This window comes from Columba livia, chromosome 4 (assembly GCF_036013475.1).
Source record: "Columba livia isolate bColLiv1 breed racing homer chromosome 4, bColLiv1.pat.W.v2, whole genome shotgun sequence".
In the NCBI taxonomy this organism is placed as follows: Eukaryota; Metazoa; Chordata; class Aves; order Columbiformes; family Columbidae; genus Columba; species Columba livia.
The window spans coordinates 18,107,704-18,125,238 of NC_088605.1; the positions used below are offsets into that span (position 1 = coordinate 18,107,704).

The following is a 17,535-nucleotide window of genomic DNA, read 5'->3' on the forward strand; positions in this document are numbered from 1 at the left end:
AGTGGTCTGAAGATAAGCCATGGTCAGAGAAGTGTTTTTAATTTCTTGGGAAGTCCTATGCTGTGTGTTTCAGTCCCTATTCAAAAGAAGCATTGAGCATAAAGTAATTATTTCATTCTCGTAAATAGTGTTCTGTGAGCACCTCCAGATGTCTGGCAGACCTCACCTGATGTCCTTTAAAGAAGAGTAAAATAATCTTCAGTGGTCTATATGTACTTCTTAAAGATTTTTATTTATATGTTGCCATGGTATCCTTCCTTGGTTACATTTTTGGTTTCGTTTCCTTAAAAGAAAAATTAAAAACATCTTCTTATATTTCTCAGCGGTTTTAGTTGAATGATATTTTGTGATGTGTTTTTGATTCTGTATGTTTAACTAATGAAAATGTTAATTCACAGGAATTACCAGAGTTAGAAATGTCAGTGTATACGGAATTGTTCTTCAGCTACCAGTTGAATACCAGCTATTCAGTTCAACCAGCCTGAAAAGCTTACTTAGGGTGGAACATTCTGTACCAATGCCTGAATGTTTTTTTCTGAAATTGATGTCATTTCTTGTAGGCGTCTAAATAACAATGAATTTTCAGTCCTGGAAGCTACTGGAATCTTTAAGAAGCTTCCACAGCTGCGTAAAATGTAAGTGCAACTTCAGTGATCCTGTCTATTCAGATTAGCATGTTAGTTTCTCCTTACTGTGTTTCTCCACCTTTCTTAGTTCGTATCTATAATTCAGTATATTCTAATAAAAAATCAAGAATGGGTTTAAATTAATAACTGAGGTAGATGAGAGTTGGCAGCTCTTCTCTATGTGGCTGGGCACAGCCAATAACAACTTCTCCGACACTTTCGCTGCAGTGTCCAGCCAGCTGCTCTGTTCTGCAGCCACAGCAGGGAGCTCACAGTATAAGCTGCTCAAAAAAAGGTGCCAGCAATCTTTTGTAACTTCCTGTACTACTCCCTAACCAGGCAATTTTGCCTCTTTCAGCACATTCAAGACATGTCTTTGATTCTGTGCTTCATTAAACTGTCATTAGATGAGGGGAATATCAAAATTAGATGACTGAGAAAAAAATGGTTTAGTAGCTCATCCATGTAAATCCATGTTCACAGTTCATAATCTAAGAGGAGTTTATAATCTTACCAGTTGCAGATGTTATTAAAAAATAAATCTATGGAAAGCTTTTATTTTGCTAATGCAAAAGACATATTTGAGGATAGATCATTTAGTTAGACTCTAGTGATTCCATGCTCAATCTTTTCAGGATTAAATCCAAACAGAAATAGTAAGTGAAGAAAAATGCAAGTAAAAGTAGATCAGATTAATGAAAATTATGCACTGCTTATTGAGTGTACTCACCAAGTTAATATCATTTGTAAAAGTCTGTCTACATTACTAGTGACCGAAATCTCAAGGGGAGCAATAGTATGACGTAAACTATTGTTAGCCATATCCAGATCCTTGCTGGCAGCTGTAATGATCACAATCAGTTTAACAGTTATTACTGATTTTTTTAGCTAGTAGTTCAAAGATTGAATTTTACCTTGCCACTTTGAATTGGGCTCAGATACTTAAGAAAAGGATGTAGAAATGATGGCATGGCAGTGTTCTGGTGTTATGCAGTAGATACTCAGTTTTCTTCATTCCTCTGGGCTCTCAGATAAGCAAGTTTTGCAGCTACAGAGTGCCTTTGAAATAAATAAAACATTGAATGTGGCATAGATACACGGGCACACATATACTAGTTCTTCATATTTAAGAAAAATAAGGACAAGGGAGTGGATTGTCAGTAATTATATGTTTTCAGGCTATAAAGATATCTTAATAAACATTTCATGTCATCTAAAGCTAGTTTGATGCTTTCTATTTTAAGAGGTGTTCAAGACGAAAGAAAAGAAAGGATATTAGTCAGTCTTAGTGTACCTGACTGCTGGAACATCCAAGACCTTTGGAATCTGGATAATTGAGGAGGAACAAAATTGAGAAAATGTTAAATAAAAGTTACCATTTTTAGTAATGCTGCTCTGTAACTTTCTAATATATTTATCAGTTGTTACAATGTTCTTCATTTTAGAGGATAATACAGTGACTAGTTAAGCATGGCTGGAAAGCAGTAAAGTAGTGATGTTACAGAGACACCAATACAAGTGAATTCTATATTTTTATGGAGCTCATATTTCTTCTCAGAGTTCAAATAGGTGCAGAGGTCTTTCTGCACAGATGACATTGGAAAATTGGGGCCTAAATGTTTAATCAGTTTGATGGTTCATCAGTAATAAAGCATGTGTATGCACTGCATCATTGATTAGCTATGCAACATTAATCCTTAAAATATCCCTGTGAATTGGGTGAAGTATTATCGGTGTTACACCAGGGACAAATAAGATTTTAGGACACTAAGGACTTGACATGGATAAGCCTGCTGAGATGAGAAATAATGAGATTCTTGCTTCCAGTTTTGTGCAGCACCTTACAGGAGGCTGAGCAGCTCCACTGTGAAACTAAATTAAAGTGATGATTGTATCCTTCATCACAGGCAAGGTGTATGTTAAATTACAGCTAGGCTAGAGATGAGCAGTCAGCACTCAAGATTAAGCCACAATTCCTTGAGATGATGGCACCAGTTCATTCTGGCAAGTGTATGAATTTTTGTTCTGACTAGTAGTATCTTTCTTGATTTGAGCAATTAAAATACTGTTCTAGAAGTTGCATCATTGTTTGATTTTCTTCCCAACACTGTTAATTCCATCAAATAAAAACTTTATAGCTTCCTTTCATTTTATGTTATCTCAGAGGGTTTTTAAGAGCTTTTAAAAAAATCACTTGTGTATTATAACACTGCTTAGTGTGTAGATATTTATTCTGTAGTATGTGTAAATAGTTATATGAAACAAACAAAAACAAAACGAGGTAAGAATAACATGTAAAGTCTTTAAGAAAACGTGTGTTGTTGAGTATGTATGCTTTGTATATATAGTACAGATACAATCCATTTGGGATGTAATTTCCATATTTCAACTAAAAACTATAAACACTAAATATTTTGTCAGTATCTTTGGTCCTTTTCCCACATTTTCATCTGCTTTGCATGCAAATTGCAGATAAATGAACTGTCTTGCTTGTAAGCCCTCCTTTTTTACTAATGTCATAAATGGTTAACATTTCCTTTACTGTTTACATTCACACATTTCATTAACATATGGTGCTCTTTATACTGTTTTCTTATATTTGTGTCTATGTAGATGAAATAAAGAAATCAGAGCCCTTAGTTGTGTGGGTACTTACACAATATCAATTTGTTATTAATTCATCTAATAATGTTACAAGGACTGGAGACATGAAAAAAAAATAGTCACTGACAAGATTCAAAATTATAAAAATATATTCTTGTGTGGCAGCAGCATGGAGTGGATAACTTATTATTTAAAATATCTCCTAAACACTGCTTTACTTGTTTAGTCAGCAGGGCATTGAATTTTGCTTTTATTGCTCTGAAGTTGAACAATACATTTGTTGCTTTTACACAGTAACTCCGTATACTGAAATCTGCACAATCTGCAGCATTTAACAGTTGATTTAGCGTATTTTAAAAAGGAAAACGTATTTCTGTCTGTTTCTGTTAACATGTAATAGAAACCTGAGCAATAACAAGATTACTGATATCGAAGAAGGAGCATTTGATGGAGCCTCTGGTGTGAATGAACTATTGCTCACTAGCAACCGCTTGGAAAGTGTTAGACACAAAATGTTCAAAGGACTAGAAAGTCTTAAAACACTGTAAGTGCAATTATTTGGGTGTTTTTGTTCTTTCTGCCTGTTTTTAAGTAATATTCTGTCATAAGATTTTATTTTGGAGGACTAGCTATTGATTATTCAAGCATGTCTTAGTTTTTGTTAATATTTTACAAACAACTTATCATACATAATATGAATTAGTAATTATGGATATAATGGAGCTGAAATTCTTCATTATGGTTACTTGACTAGAGAAATTGTGTCCTCTAAAATGATGAAATGAATGGGAATCAGTCAACATCCAACAGCAGAAACGGAAATGGGAATAATCATCTGCTTCAAAGTACCAGAATTTTGCACGGGAATTATACATTTTACATAATGGAGTCTGATTCAATTCAGCTCAACTATTGGGAATTTTGCTAGAGGAAAAAATTATTCTGAAGGATATTGAAATGTGAGAAATTATTCTCTGCTAAGTAATTTTAGTGTCATTTCAACAGTGGAGGGAGGAGTAAGAGCAGCATAGCTTGAACGCAATTCATTCTTTCCATAAAGGCAGTTTTTACAACCCACAGCTTCTTGGCCTTTTTCAGAGAGCCTTTCCTTCTGATCAGCAGAGCAGAGCCAACATTAAATGGTATTTGGGGCTTCAGCTGTCCATAGACATTAGTTATTTTTAATAAATCAGCTCCAGAACTGTCACATATATGAAGCAGAAGGTTGCATTATACCAGCTGATCTCCTCCTGAGCTGATCTCCTCCTCAAGCATGACTATAAGATCTAGTAAAAATTTCAAAATATTAAGCAAGAAACATCTATTCTAAAATCTCATATTTCTGTAAAACATGCTAGCTTTGAAATTTGCTGGTTTCCTATCTATCTATCAATAACTGAATATTTTTTCCTCATGAACTTTTCTAAGAATAGCTGCTTCTAAGAATTTTTAGCAGCTTTAAATGCAAAGTTAGGAATGACAGGGTCAATAGGCTTTGAAACATGAAGAGGAGGCTGCCGTGTATCTCTGGTTTGGGGAATTTGAATCAATTTGATTTATACCTCTTGGCCCCTGCTTAGGCCACCACTTCAGCTCCATCCCCTGCTCAGGCTAAGCTAAGCAATGCTGATCGTTCCTTTCTCAGGATGCTGAGGAGCAACCGTGTGAGCTGTGTGGGGAACGACAGCTTCACAGGGCTGAGCTCAGTCCGCCTGCTCTCACTCTACGACAACCAGATCACCACTGTGGCACCTGGCTCCTTCGATACATTGCATTCACTCTCCACATTGTAAGTCATGGTCGTGTTTTAACTGACCCAAGTTGAAAGATATAATGTTTTAGGGACATTTCTCCTTTTGGTTTACTTTATAATTTGACAGCATGAGGTAAATTAAAGGGAACATAAAGTTTATAGAGAGATTTTTTGGAGGATGTTTCTATTCTGGACCATCTTAGACACATGAAGAGTATGTTTTCATGGTGCCCTTTGATGCAGAAGTGCCTGAGAAGGCAGGAAAAATGTCCTGCTGGCCCCCTTGCAGAAACTCCCTGAACTGAGCCAGGGTAGAAAGCCACATTTTGTGTAGGCATCACATAATCACAGCTGGTTGAATCCACATGTTGTCTGTCTTTCTGCACTGTGCCATCCAATCATTATCTTATATTTCCTCAGCCTAATCAGGATCTTAATTCACACATGTTTTATAATGAAGCTTCAGTCCCACTTTCTATAAAAAGACATCCATTTTTTATTTAAATGCAATGTAATTTAAGGGAAGGGAAGGGAAAACAGTGAGAGAAGCTGCCACGTGGTTTACTGAAGAAATGCATTTTGTAGGTAGCCTCATTCAGGAAAGTACTTAATCCCGTTTTTACAGAGAAAGTGACACTTTGCACCAAGTGACTAATTTGTGAATATTAAGGATGGCATGTTTATAAACAATGGAATTGTCAATAGGTCTGTGCTGAAGTAAGGAGATGCCAGAAGTACTGAGACTTCTAGAAGTGAATTCATTTTTATAACTGGCATGTAATCAATTTAGCTGTCACTTCAGATAGGAAACTTATTCCCTGGAGCAAATAAAAGATGGAAATCTTGGGATGACAAATTAATGGAATAGCTGTTTTCAGGTTAAAGCTAATAATGTAGAGTAATCACCCTTCATTTCTATATGAAATTATTGCATTATCAGTACAGAATGGCTTGACAACAAGTCAGGTCTTTGACAGTTTTGAATTATTTCTAAACGAGTTATATGAAGATTCACCACACAGAGCCTAGATAACGGCTTTCACGTATGGTTTGTACATAGTATTGTTTGAAGAATGGTATTTAAGCTTAGCTTTCTGAAAATAGAAATACAATACTTAGGATGACAAAATGGGCTCATCCGAAGTAAACTTTCCTGTGGTTCTCAGAAACCTCTTGGCCAATCCCTTCAACTGCAACTGCCATCTTGCGTGGCTTGGAGACTGGCTGAGGAAGAAACGCATTGTAACAGGGAACCCTCGCTGCCAAAAACCCTATTTCCTCAAAGAGATTCCCATCCAGGATGTGGCAATTCAGGATTTTACATGTGATGATGGTAAGAAAATTATTTGAACTTTTTATAATTACAGCTTTCATATGTATAGCTGCACGATTCCCATAGATCCTAAAGCATTATGCATTAATTAACTTTGCCTGTGTTTCATGTTCAGCTTCTATGGCAGCTTAAAAATCTTTCACCCATTCTTTGATGATCAGCAAGCACATAGCTATTCTATATATGTGCTCAAAAGTTTTTCTTGGCTATGTTCAGTACTGTTAATCATAATTTAGAGATAACAGAAAAAATAAATAGATTGATCAAATGTTGTAGTTCAGCTGAGAATATTCTCAAATGCTGATGCTTGAATCAAGTGCTCATTCAGATTATTTGATCAAATAACAAACCATTTTACTTATTTTGTGACTTCCATTAATTAGTTTGACAGTTTTCAAGGTGCTAACTTTTCTGTAAAGAGAATCTCTTTGGTTTTAATAATTTTTTAATTTTGAAAATCAATATTTTTTTGCTTTATTCTCTTTTATTTTTACTTTTTCTTTAATGATCATTTTTCCATATAATAACATTTTTGCCTACTAAAACAGCATCGTACTAAAAAAGCATCACTTGAAATGTGAATTATTGGAGCAATGGTTTACAGAGATGACTTAAAGATTTCCCTACTGAGAGATATCATAATGTAGAAATATCATATTTGCTTATAGGAATTCCAGGTGGGATATTAGGATATTACTGCTTCTGTTTGTTTTTGTTAACCAGGAAACGATGACAACAGCTGCTCTCCACTGTCCCGCTGTCCTGCAGAATGTACTTGTCTAGACACAGTAGTTCGCTGCAGCAACAAAGGCCTAAAAGCTTTGCCCAAGGGCATCCCAAAAGATGTAACTGAACTGTAAGTGGCACACTTTTTTTCCTTTTGTGAAAATCGATGTCAGATTTATATTGCCAGGTTCAAGAATGAGGGGAGAAGAAAATGAAGAATTTGATTTAGTAGATCAGTTCAAATTTATTCATATACAGCTTTATAGGTATAAGACTGCCACAGTACCTTCAGAAATTTGAGGTGAATTTTGAGTTAGAAATGCTCTATAAGTTTCAGAACACTCTAAGAACTATCTATTACTGAAAAGCTCTAAAAGTATATGTTTATGAAATTATAATCACTCCCAGATTTGATAATGCCAACATTGGAATAACATATAACTGAATGCGGATATCATATTACATTGGGTTCACAACAGTGAATCTGATTCTATGGTCAGTGTTTAGGAAGGATTAGAAGAAATGCAATTACATGAAACAGCCAAAAGAAACAATCTATTACTGTGTTTGCATATTTTCCTAATAAATACAGTTTTGTGACATTTTAGAAAGAATGGTCTATTCACATAGGCAATCTTATAAAATCTGTGATATTTTATTAATCTCCTGATACATTTTTATGTTAAAAAAATGGTAAAGATTACATTTTATGAAAAAGATAGAATTTGCATATGCAGATGGACAGTGACACTGATGTGACAAAGAGCTTGCCACTTCACATATTGTTTGAAGATAATAACTGGATGAGTCAATTTTTATGCATTATGGAAGGGAAAATATAAACCTAAAAATTGAGTTAATCAGCTCATTTGCATCTTGATCAGATAGGTCACAAGATAGAAAAAAATAGAAATAATTGACAAGAAAAAAAAGTTAGGTTTGTGTTACATATGGCAAGTGTTTAATATTAAATTACTAATGCTTCATAATCACTGATTAATGCAGTGCTTTTCGGAAGAAATCAGGACTGTGCATCTTATGTCACTGAAACAGTTTTATTCTTTTACTAGTTGGTATTATAGAGAAGGTTCTGAACTGTCCACTGTAGTTTGGTGCTTAAGAGTATCCAAAGACTTTAGTCATTAATGAAGAGAAATTACTAAAACCTCATAATAGCACACAGCTATATAAACATGTAACTTATTTCATCAGGGTTTTTTTTTTTTTCCCGAATCAAAGATGACTTACTTAACTGTAGCCTGGCCTAATAAATACAATTTGACAACATGAGGCTTCAATGCAATGTAAAGTTAAGCATCTAAAGAGAGATACTTTTGGAAGTGCAAGTGGAACCCTGACTGTGACTGAAAACTCGTTTGTGTACAATTTGGCATGCTTTAATTAGTGTCTGTGCATGCAATTTAGCATATTTTTCAAAAGGATAATGCAGGTGGTTCCTGTTAGCAGTTGCATACTGATTGATTCTTCTTGTTCATTAGCATGCATAACCCTTCCAAGATGTACTCTTTGTGTGTTTTATAAAATATCTTAATCGCTGTTTCATTTGAACAAGGAGAAATTTTTATCAGCCGAGTAGACACTTGTAGTACTTCAGTTCTAATGAAGCTAAAACAGCATATCCTAATATATCTGTTGATAAAAGAGTATTCTCCGAATACTTGCTCCTTTGAAGAGTTTAAATATTGGTTTCTTTTTTAATAATTAAGTATATGAGCCCATGCTACATTCATCCTCATTTATGTAATGACATTAGCATATTGTAAGCATGAAACTTGTAGAGTCATATATTTTGGATTTGGCAAGCAGACCTAAGGAGGGCATGGTCTAAGTTATTTCATTAAGTTTAACTGTGTTTCAGCCCATCCATTTAGTCAAGATGGGTTTCCAAAGATGGTGAAGCATGCTTAAAACTTTAAGCTCAAAATTAATATAAGAACATCTTTATCAGAGACTGCTCTTAACCAAAGTGTGTTCCAGACGTTTGGATGGCTAATATTTCTTCTTTGTATAGGGATGATGAGGGTGTGTTTTTTACTTGACTTCCAGGAGACACAAGTAATACCACCATAATACCACCATCAGCAAGTTATTTTCCCCCGTTGAGAAACTGAAGACCTTTAATCTTCTTACCACTGTTTGCTCCATTTCAGAGAATCAGATAAATTCAGCACTTCTTGCCCTAGTTACATGGACAGCCCCTCCACTTGTACTTTGTAAAGACTGGCTGCATGCTGGAAGCTTTTTAGACAAGGCTTGTTACCTTCCTTTACCTGTGACTCAGGTGCTGGTACCTCTTGATGTCTCTGCACCCGTTAACTCTAAGGATGAACATGTCTGTTAATGAGAATTATGAGCACAGAAGAGGAGCAAGCAATATAATACAGGAGCTGTAAACCTACAAAGAGGGGGAAAGGTTTAAAAAAAAAATCTAACTTTTCTAGTGAAGAATAATTGATGATGGCCTTTAGTCCCTAACATCCTCCATGGGAACAGGCTTATAGTGTGTCATGCCTGATATATCATGAGATATACATGGAGAAATTAGGGAATGTGACCTGAACTGCAGGCATGACAAATGAATTTACTGTTAGAGATGGGACCAGCCCTTCCTTTTTCCACTGTAAAAGGCTACCTCTGCAATGTCAGGGTCAGTGTCTATTTGCAATAGCTGAAAGTCCACACTTAATGTGACTTGCAGAAGTCAGATTTACTTTTTATCTGTGTGTGTGTGAAACAGAGATGATAAAGACCTCATTTTGCAAAGTCTTTACAAAATAATAGAAAGCATTATGTAAGAGTTGGTTGTTATTGCTGTTACTTCATAATATCTGACACAATAGAATTTAGACCTTAGGGTGCAGATCCTCAGCTGTGTCTCTAAAACACAAAGTTTACAAACAAGGTTTCATATAAAATAGAAATACTGTGTATTCATTTGTTATTAACTTTACTGTTGGATACTAAGATTAGTGGATGAAGATAATACTGTTATAATGAAAAAATAATGCTCTATTTTTTTGTTTGTTTGTTTGTTTCTATTTTAGGTATTTGGATGGAAATCAGTTTACCCTTGTTCCAAAAGAGCTTTCCAACTACAAGCATTTAACACTCATGTAAGTAGTTTTAGAGCATCATTCTCTACTGGCATGAAAAGAAAACAAAAAACCTTACTTCATTATACTTGGGTTTCATTATAAGAAAAAAAAACCATGGAAAATGTATCATATCTGTTAGTAAATGTAATACCTAACCGCATTTTATAATGGAGGATGTGATAAGTAGAATATTACTTGTTCTACTTACCACATCCTACATATAATATACTCAGTCACATTTTATAAACAGAGGTATTTCATTCCAGTGATTCCATCACAAAGTAAATAGGCAAAAATTATAGTTAACCTGAAAAGAGATGCAAGATCTTACAAAATGTGTTAGGGTAGTACAGCGTTTTTGTTATGCAGCTCCATAAAGGCACTACAATTATTCCATTTACAAAAGAAACATTCTTTGATATGCTTCACTTCATCGTATGTTTCGCATAGGAATAGCACATACAGCTGTTCTACCATTTTAATGTAACCCCTTCTGTTTCTCCCACAATATATGATTTAATGACTCAAACAAAGCTTGTCTAGAACACCTCACTCCCAACTATTGCTGACTCACTCTGTGATTTAAGGCAAATCACTAGCTGCTCTAAAATGTATTACCTCTACTTCATGAACTATTTGAATATTATTTCTGTACATTGTAAGAGTAGAGTAAGAGAAACAGGAAGACTATCTATGTCAATGGCCGTAATTCCATGGCCTTTGTTACGGCTACAGAAATTTATACCAGCTGAGGCTGAACTGTGTAACATTCTGAAAGCAGTTTGTGGTTTCTTTGTAATCAGAATAGAAAGTGGAAGGGAGTAACAAAATCCCTTAAATTTCTTTTCAACTGGGTTTAGAGCTTTGCTGCAAAAATTGACAATGGTTTTGCATTCAAAAACAAGAACTTTATTTCCTTTATTTACCTCATGCTAGACAAAAGTTGTCACAGTTACAGCTTTAGAAAAAACATGTTTACAAAACTTTGTATTTTGTAAGTATTGTCAGGAAAAACCCCTTCCAATATTCTGAAATGTATATAGCACAGAACCTGCAGGACACCTTTGTGGATTGTTTAGAGAAGTTACTACACAAGACCTAACTTGCAGCACACAGAAAATATAAACTTTGCAACCTCAGTACAAAAAAGCAACCATATAGATTGGACTGTGTGCAGTAACAGTATCAGTGAAGAGTGGATATATGTCACAGAGATTAGGTACTCTTCGTCTATTTTTGACAAACATAGCCAGAAATCATATAACTTTACCACCTAATCAGAAAATACAGACAACTTAGCAGACAAATGTAATAAGATAAATTATAGATGAACAATAAATAAAATTCAAATAAGATTAGTATTAGCAGTGTTTATATACCAGACCTGTGGGACACTTTATTGTGATCTCTTCTGAATGTATCCTTATCCTGCTGTTATGAAGTTAAGAATGTTCCTCAACTATGTCTGGAAAACCAAAACACTATGCATAGCACTTCTGTGGCCAAACAAGGAGTTACATACGTGTCTCCTGAGTTCTAGATTAACAAGGAAAATTGTTTATTTCTAAATCATTCCTTCTCTTTTGAATTTTGCTCTACTTGCCTAATATGTTTATTATTGTCTTACATGCTTTCACGAAATTTAAGGGGAAAAATATATATTGCTTTATATTGCTATTCAGCAGTACTCCTGAGTTAAAACACCAAGGTGCCCTCAGAAACAAATGCTATATTTGATAACAAGATACAGTATACAATAGTGAAATAGTCAACATAAAATGAAAACTAAAGTACAATATGAGAATAAAGAAAAAACAGTATTGAAGTTTGATAAAGCTTCTTTGAAGCTGCTATCTTTGAAGCTACCAGCATACCTCTCCACCTTCCATCACGCTTATGGTTAAGATTTTATTCACCAGAATACTGAACAACAAGAAAGATGTTAAGGCTTTCTCTACAAATCTTAGATAGTGTTCTTTGTAATAACAGGTTTGGGCTTTGATGTCTTCAGCATATAAGTGTTAAGAAGAGTATTAGATTATATTTACTCAGGTGTCATAAGGGACAGAACTAGAATGATTTCCACTTTAAAACACCACTTTAATTTCTATACTTGAGTTCATGTAGGATCGCATTAACTTAGTAGCATGATGGACATTGCTGTGGTATAAGAATGCATTGCACTGCTTTTTCATCTGTGTTGAAATGAAAATGCTTTTCATTGATCAGGCTGAACTCTTGCTGGGCTTGTACGTGGCATGTGAAAATAAAAATATGTGCTGCTTTAAATATTGATGCCAATGATCATACTACTTCTACTAATAAAAATAATGTGTCTGTGAGTTTTAACTTACAGTGTTTCAGGAATGGGGCAGTCATTTTAAGGTCTGAATTTCTGCATTTATTTTTTATAGAGATTTAAGTAACAACAGAATCAGCACTCTTTCTAATCAGAGCTTCAGCAACATGACTCAGCTGCTCACCTTGTAAGTTTAAACATGTAACATTGACTCTTTGGAAGCATTGCAGTGGGGTTTTTTGTCTTGGAAAGAAAGGACATTTAATTGATAATAAAGCTTGCTTTTTGTGGAAGCTATAAAATAACTTGTTTCCTAACTAGCTACGTGTGCAAAAGCTGGTTCTGATCATGCTCTGCATTGTTTACTGAATGGCTGATATACATCACTGATAGTATTTTTTGTATTTCCAGAATTCTTAGTTACAACCGCCTGAGGTGTATCCCTGCACGGACTTTTGATGGCTTGAAATCACTTAGGTTATTGTAAGTATTATTTTTTAACCATTGCTATTTTACAAAATTTTTATTTGTGATAGCAAATCTGCAGGAGGTTACTAGATTTTAAAATCTATCAAGCATTTGAGAAGTGATATTTACGTATCCTTAAAAATCTAAGTGGCTTCATTCTGGGGAAGTACATTCTCAAAATGCTGCACAAGAAGTTGTGGACAAGTTGAGGACCCTGGGCAATATTGTATATACAGACATACAGTTTTTCTTTAATTCTTTTTAATCTTGGCTGTATTTCTTTTCTTTGTTACATTATTCCTTGTTATAAGCATTTAAGTCCAACAAAAATGCCAGGTGTATAAATTCCTCAGTATATATGAGGGTGTTTTGCAGTTGAATTTTGAATATTTTTATTCCAAGAATAAATTTCTTTCTTTGTTGTTTCATTTAATTTGAGAGTATTTCCAAAACTATGACATTATGGTTTACTATTGAAAAAGCAATAAAATTACTCTTTGTTTCCAAGAAAACTTTCCATTTTAACACTAGGAGAAATATGGTTGAAAGGGCACAAAAAGGGACAAAGGAAAATAAAGACCAGTCAGTGTAGTTTACAGCTTCAGTTTGTCATTAAGGAAAAAAACAACCACAATACTGCAAAAAATTATTTCTCAAAAGTCCCCAGCAAAACTTGTAATTTTTGCCTCCATTTAGGTAGTTTCTAATGATTTAATAGCTTAGTTGGATTAAATGTGTCAAGCATGGCATTATTTAAATGTACTTGCATAACATCAATTATTTTATATAAGTGTGGATAATTTCAAGAACCATAGTCCTATATGTGCCAGATATATGTGTAACTGAATGAATGTATAGAAGAGGATAAATACTTTTGTGCAGGTTTTCTATAGGAAACAGAACACTAATCCTGGTATTGATGCTTAATATGGTCTTTAGTTCTTTACCTTTACTATCAGATTAGTACTTATATTAATGAACAGTCAATGCCTATGTTTTCCATGAATCCATGAAAGATTTAAAAAAAAAGTATGAACATAATTAATGGGATTTTCAGGGAATTGGTGAAAAAGTCAGAAATAATAACTCTTCTGCTATCCCTAAATCCAATCAGTACTTTGCAGATGTACCTACTTTTACTGACCTTTATTCTTTTATTTTAAAAATAATCCTATTAGTAACATTTCTCATGAAAATTAAGGACGAAAAATATCAAGTGACAAGCAGGCTGCCAGTTAAAGCTTAAAAAAACAAACGAAGAAAGAACACGACAGCTGGAAACACTGAGGAAGTGAAAGGAAAACAAAAAGTAAAATGTTGAAAACTGTACCAAAGATGAAATTCGCAGTTAACCTGCTGATTTTTATGCATTGTTTATTTTCTTTTTAAGATCCTTACATGGAAATGATATTTCTGTTGTTCCTGAAGGAGCTTTTAATGATCTCTCATCATTATCACACCTGTAAGTATTCAGATAGCTGCATTTTAAATGTTATATTTAGCAAATTTCATACAGTTGAACAAAGACAAAACGCAAAGGCCTGCTCTGGAACAAGCTCACGCATCAGTATAGGCTGGGGTCTGGCCAGAGCCGCTAGCAGCTCAGCAGAAAAATGCTGGGCCTCTTGGTGGGCAGTAAACTGAACACATCTGCCGTGTGTTCTAGTGGCAACGGAGGCTGAAGACTCTGGGCTGCATTAGAAAGCAACGAGCCAGGTGATTGAGGACAGCAGTCACTCCCATTTGCTTGGCCCTCTTAAGGCTGCATCTGGATTATGTGTTCAGTTTCTCCAGCACAAAGCAGATGTGTATGAACCAGAGCAAATACAGGATAGGGGCAAGCAAGGTGGGGAGGTGGCTGGATTGTATGAGCTGTGAGGAGAGGTTAAAAGAACTGGGCTTATTTAGCTTGGAGAAGGAGATGCCAAAGGCCCCAATAGTTTTTAAGCCTCTAAGGGAATTTCAGCAATGATGGAGACAGTTTTTTCTCAGAGGTGCGCAGTGAAGAATAAGAGTCACAAGCTGCAATAAGGGAAGTTTGATTGAACATAATTAAAAATTCTTTATGGTGAGGGTGGTTCAGCTTTGGAAAAGGTTGCTCAAAGAAGGAAAAAATCTCCATCCCTAGAGAGTTTCAGAGCTCAGCTGGACACAGCCCTGAGCAACCCTGGTCTGACTTTGAAGTGGGCCCTGCTTTGTGCAGGAACTGAGACTGGATGACCTCTGGAGTGCTCTAAATTATTTTATGATTCCATGTTGGTGTCTGTTAAGTTTACATGAAATACATGACATCTGATTTCAGAAAACCATTTGAGGCAATATTTTTCCCATTTTTAATTTTCAGTGGGAACCTAGATTAGGACTAGTAAACCGTGTTGTGTTTATGGATAGTTATTAAATCTTCGCTTGCAATTGAGGAGTAAGTTGACTAGTTCCTTTAGATATATCTGGGTTTTATGTTTCTGAACAGCTGCCGTTGTTTAGAATGTAATTATCTGCTTCTGCTTCAGTAGTGGACATTTATGTTTAATTTGCTATTTGTCAGAGATTTGATGATACTAATTAAGCTTCAAGCCATTGATAACTCATTGAAGTACTACTATTAAACTACTTTATCAGCATCAAATATCAGTAAAATTTACATGGATTTGATTATTGTTGCTGTTATTTATTTTTCCTTAACAGGTACCACTTATCCTTGCTAATATTCTGATTTCAGAAAGGCAATTGTGTTAGTTCAGGCTGACATTCACTCCTGCAAATATGGAGTGAATAAATACTACGTATTTCTCCTTGCATGAGAAGTTCCCTATCACTAAGTCTGAGTTTGGTTACTGCTCTGACTTAAGCCTGACTGAACAGGTGTAAATCATTTCATGTGTTGAGCTGGAAGTATGTAGCAATAGTTAAGAGAGCGTTTCCTGCTCCGTGTGGCAGAAAAGAGTGTTCCAGCAGTGGTAGTTTCTACCACCTTTGCTTGCCAAAGGTTTTCTTGTATTTCTAGAAGATTCACTGATCAAAAGTTGTGGAACAATCTGGGAAAAAGTACAGAAAAATCTGTAGAAAGGAGGATGTTCTAATACTGCCATTTGACAGTGTGCACATGTCAAGTTTATCTGTTGAAAGTTCTGTGGTTATTATATTTCTTAAAAGGAATATGAGTACATCTTTACAGAATAGCACGATGCTTTTATCCTCTAAATTAACTACATAACATATCATTGTTCTCAGAGTTTTTAGAGTATTTATAGTTTCTAGCAGAGTAAATAGACACTTTAAAAGCCTTTACAGAAATTAAGTCTGAGAATCTCTAGCTAAATTGCTTTTTAATTAAAAAAACCCCAACAGATTTATGTAAAGAAATTTATTTGCTTTCGTATTAGGGCAATTCTTATGTAACTACCACAAAGCTAGGATAATGTAGTTTTATTTACTCATGCAGCAGAGACCTCTTACAGAATTCTGTACATAGCTGTGAGTTCACTGAGAGAGCTCGAAAGAGGAAATGATTAAATCAAATTTGGAAGCTTAGAAACAGATGGTTTGTACCAGCCTGGGAGCCATAAACTGAAAAGGAAAAATATCAGGGTGGAACTCTGTGGGGTTGCCTTGGCTGCTTCGGAAGAAATACTTTATTCTTGCTAACTTAATTTCCCAGTAGCAGTTTCATTCTGCTGATGCAGCTGATCTTAGCCATTAGATACCAACACTGAAAGAGAGGTAGTTAGTATTAGCTTTCCAAACTTCACACATAACACAGCTAAGAATAGCTAAATTTCTGGATCAAATTTATTGCTAAAACTGTAATTTCTTGATTTAGAACCCAAATCCAGACACTTCATGCTTTTAGGGTCAATTTGGTGGAGAGGGGGCAGGTTTGTGGTTTGAAGGGGTTTTTTTGCCAACCTGTTTTCTGGGTTCTGTTTTTAAAAGCACCCCTTTAAAACTTTATTCGCTTTTTGTTTGTCTGTTTTCCATAGGGCTATTGGAGCAAATCCTCTTTATTGTGATTGTAACATGCAGTGGCTATCTGACTGGGTCAAATCAGAATACAAAGAACCTGGTATTGCACGTTGTGCTGGTCCTGGAGAAATGGCAGATAAACTTCTTCTCACAACTCCTTCTAAAAAATTTACTTGCCAAGGTACTGTTCTGTTTTTCTCTTCGAAGTATCAGGTTTGAATTTTTACAAATTGTTGAGATGTGAAATGAGAGCTATGTACGCTCTAAATACATTTATTATAGCATCTTCACTCAGCCTTGTCATCATTCCTCCTTGAACTGAGAGATGTAGCCTTTGATTCCATTCAGGGACTGTATTTGTTTTAAAGACTTCAATGCCTATTTCTTTTCACAGAGTTGATGGAAAACAAAAGTCTTTGGATTTGCAGTAAAGCATTTCTTGGTACATGGATATACATAGGGTACTTGGTACAGTCTCAGTCATGAACTACAATTTAAACATCTACACTTCCCTTAGCCAAAGAATGTTCTTTCCCTTCAGATTGTTTACAGTAAAAACTGTAAATCCTTGCAGTCTACATTATCTCAGTGGTATGTAACTGAATCAGTATGTTCAGAATGTTCTCTCTGAGATTTCAGGAGAAAAC

At 35.0% G+C, this 17,535-nt stretch overlaps 1 protein-coding gene across 11 annotated transcripts in view; it reads left to right on the forward strand.

The window, feature by feature from the left end:
* The window catches only part of SLIT2 (slit guidance ligand 2), a 264,849-nt gene that overhangs the window by 203,597 nt on the left and 43,717 nt on the right, over window positions 1-17,535 (forward strand). For 10 of the 11 annotated variants that reach the window (XM_065060633.1, XM_065060628.1, XM_065060636.1 and 7 more), the window contains 10 exons: window positions 561-635; window positions 3,631-3,774; window positions 4,876-5,019; window positions 6,150-6,316; window positions 7,040-7,172; window positions 10,108-10,176; window positions 12,573-12,644; window positions 12,869-12,940; window positions 14,316-14,387; window positions 16,906-17,069. In XM_065060633.1, coding sequence (XP_064916705.1) covers window positions 561-635; window positions 3,631-3,774; window positions 4,876-5,019; window positions 6,150-6,316; window positions 7,040-7,172; window positions 10,108-10,176; window positions 12,573-12,644; window positions 12,869-12,940; window positions 14,316-14,387; window positions 16,906-17,069 — 1,112 coding nt within the window. The remainder of the gene's footprint in view (window positions 1-560; window positions 636-3,630; window positions 3,775-4,875; window positions 5,020-6,149; window positions 6,317-7,039; window positions 7,173-10,107; window positions 10,177-12,572; window positions 12,645-12,868; window positions 12,941-14,315; window positions 14,388-16,905; window positions 17,070-17,535) is intronic. The other variant, XM_065060635.1, reaches the window with a different exon arrangement.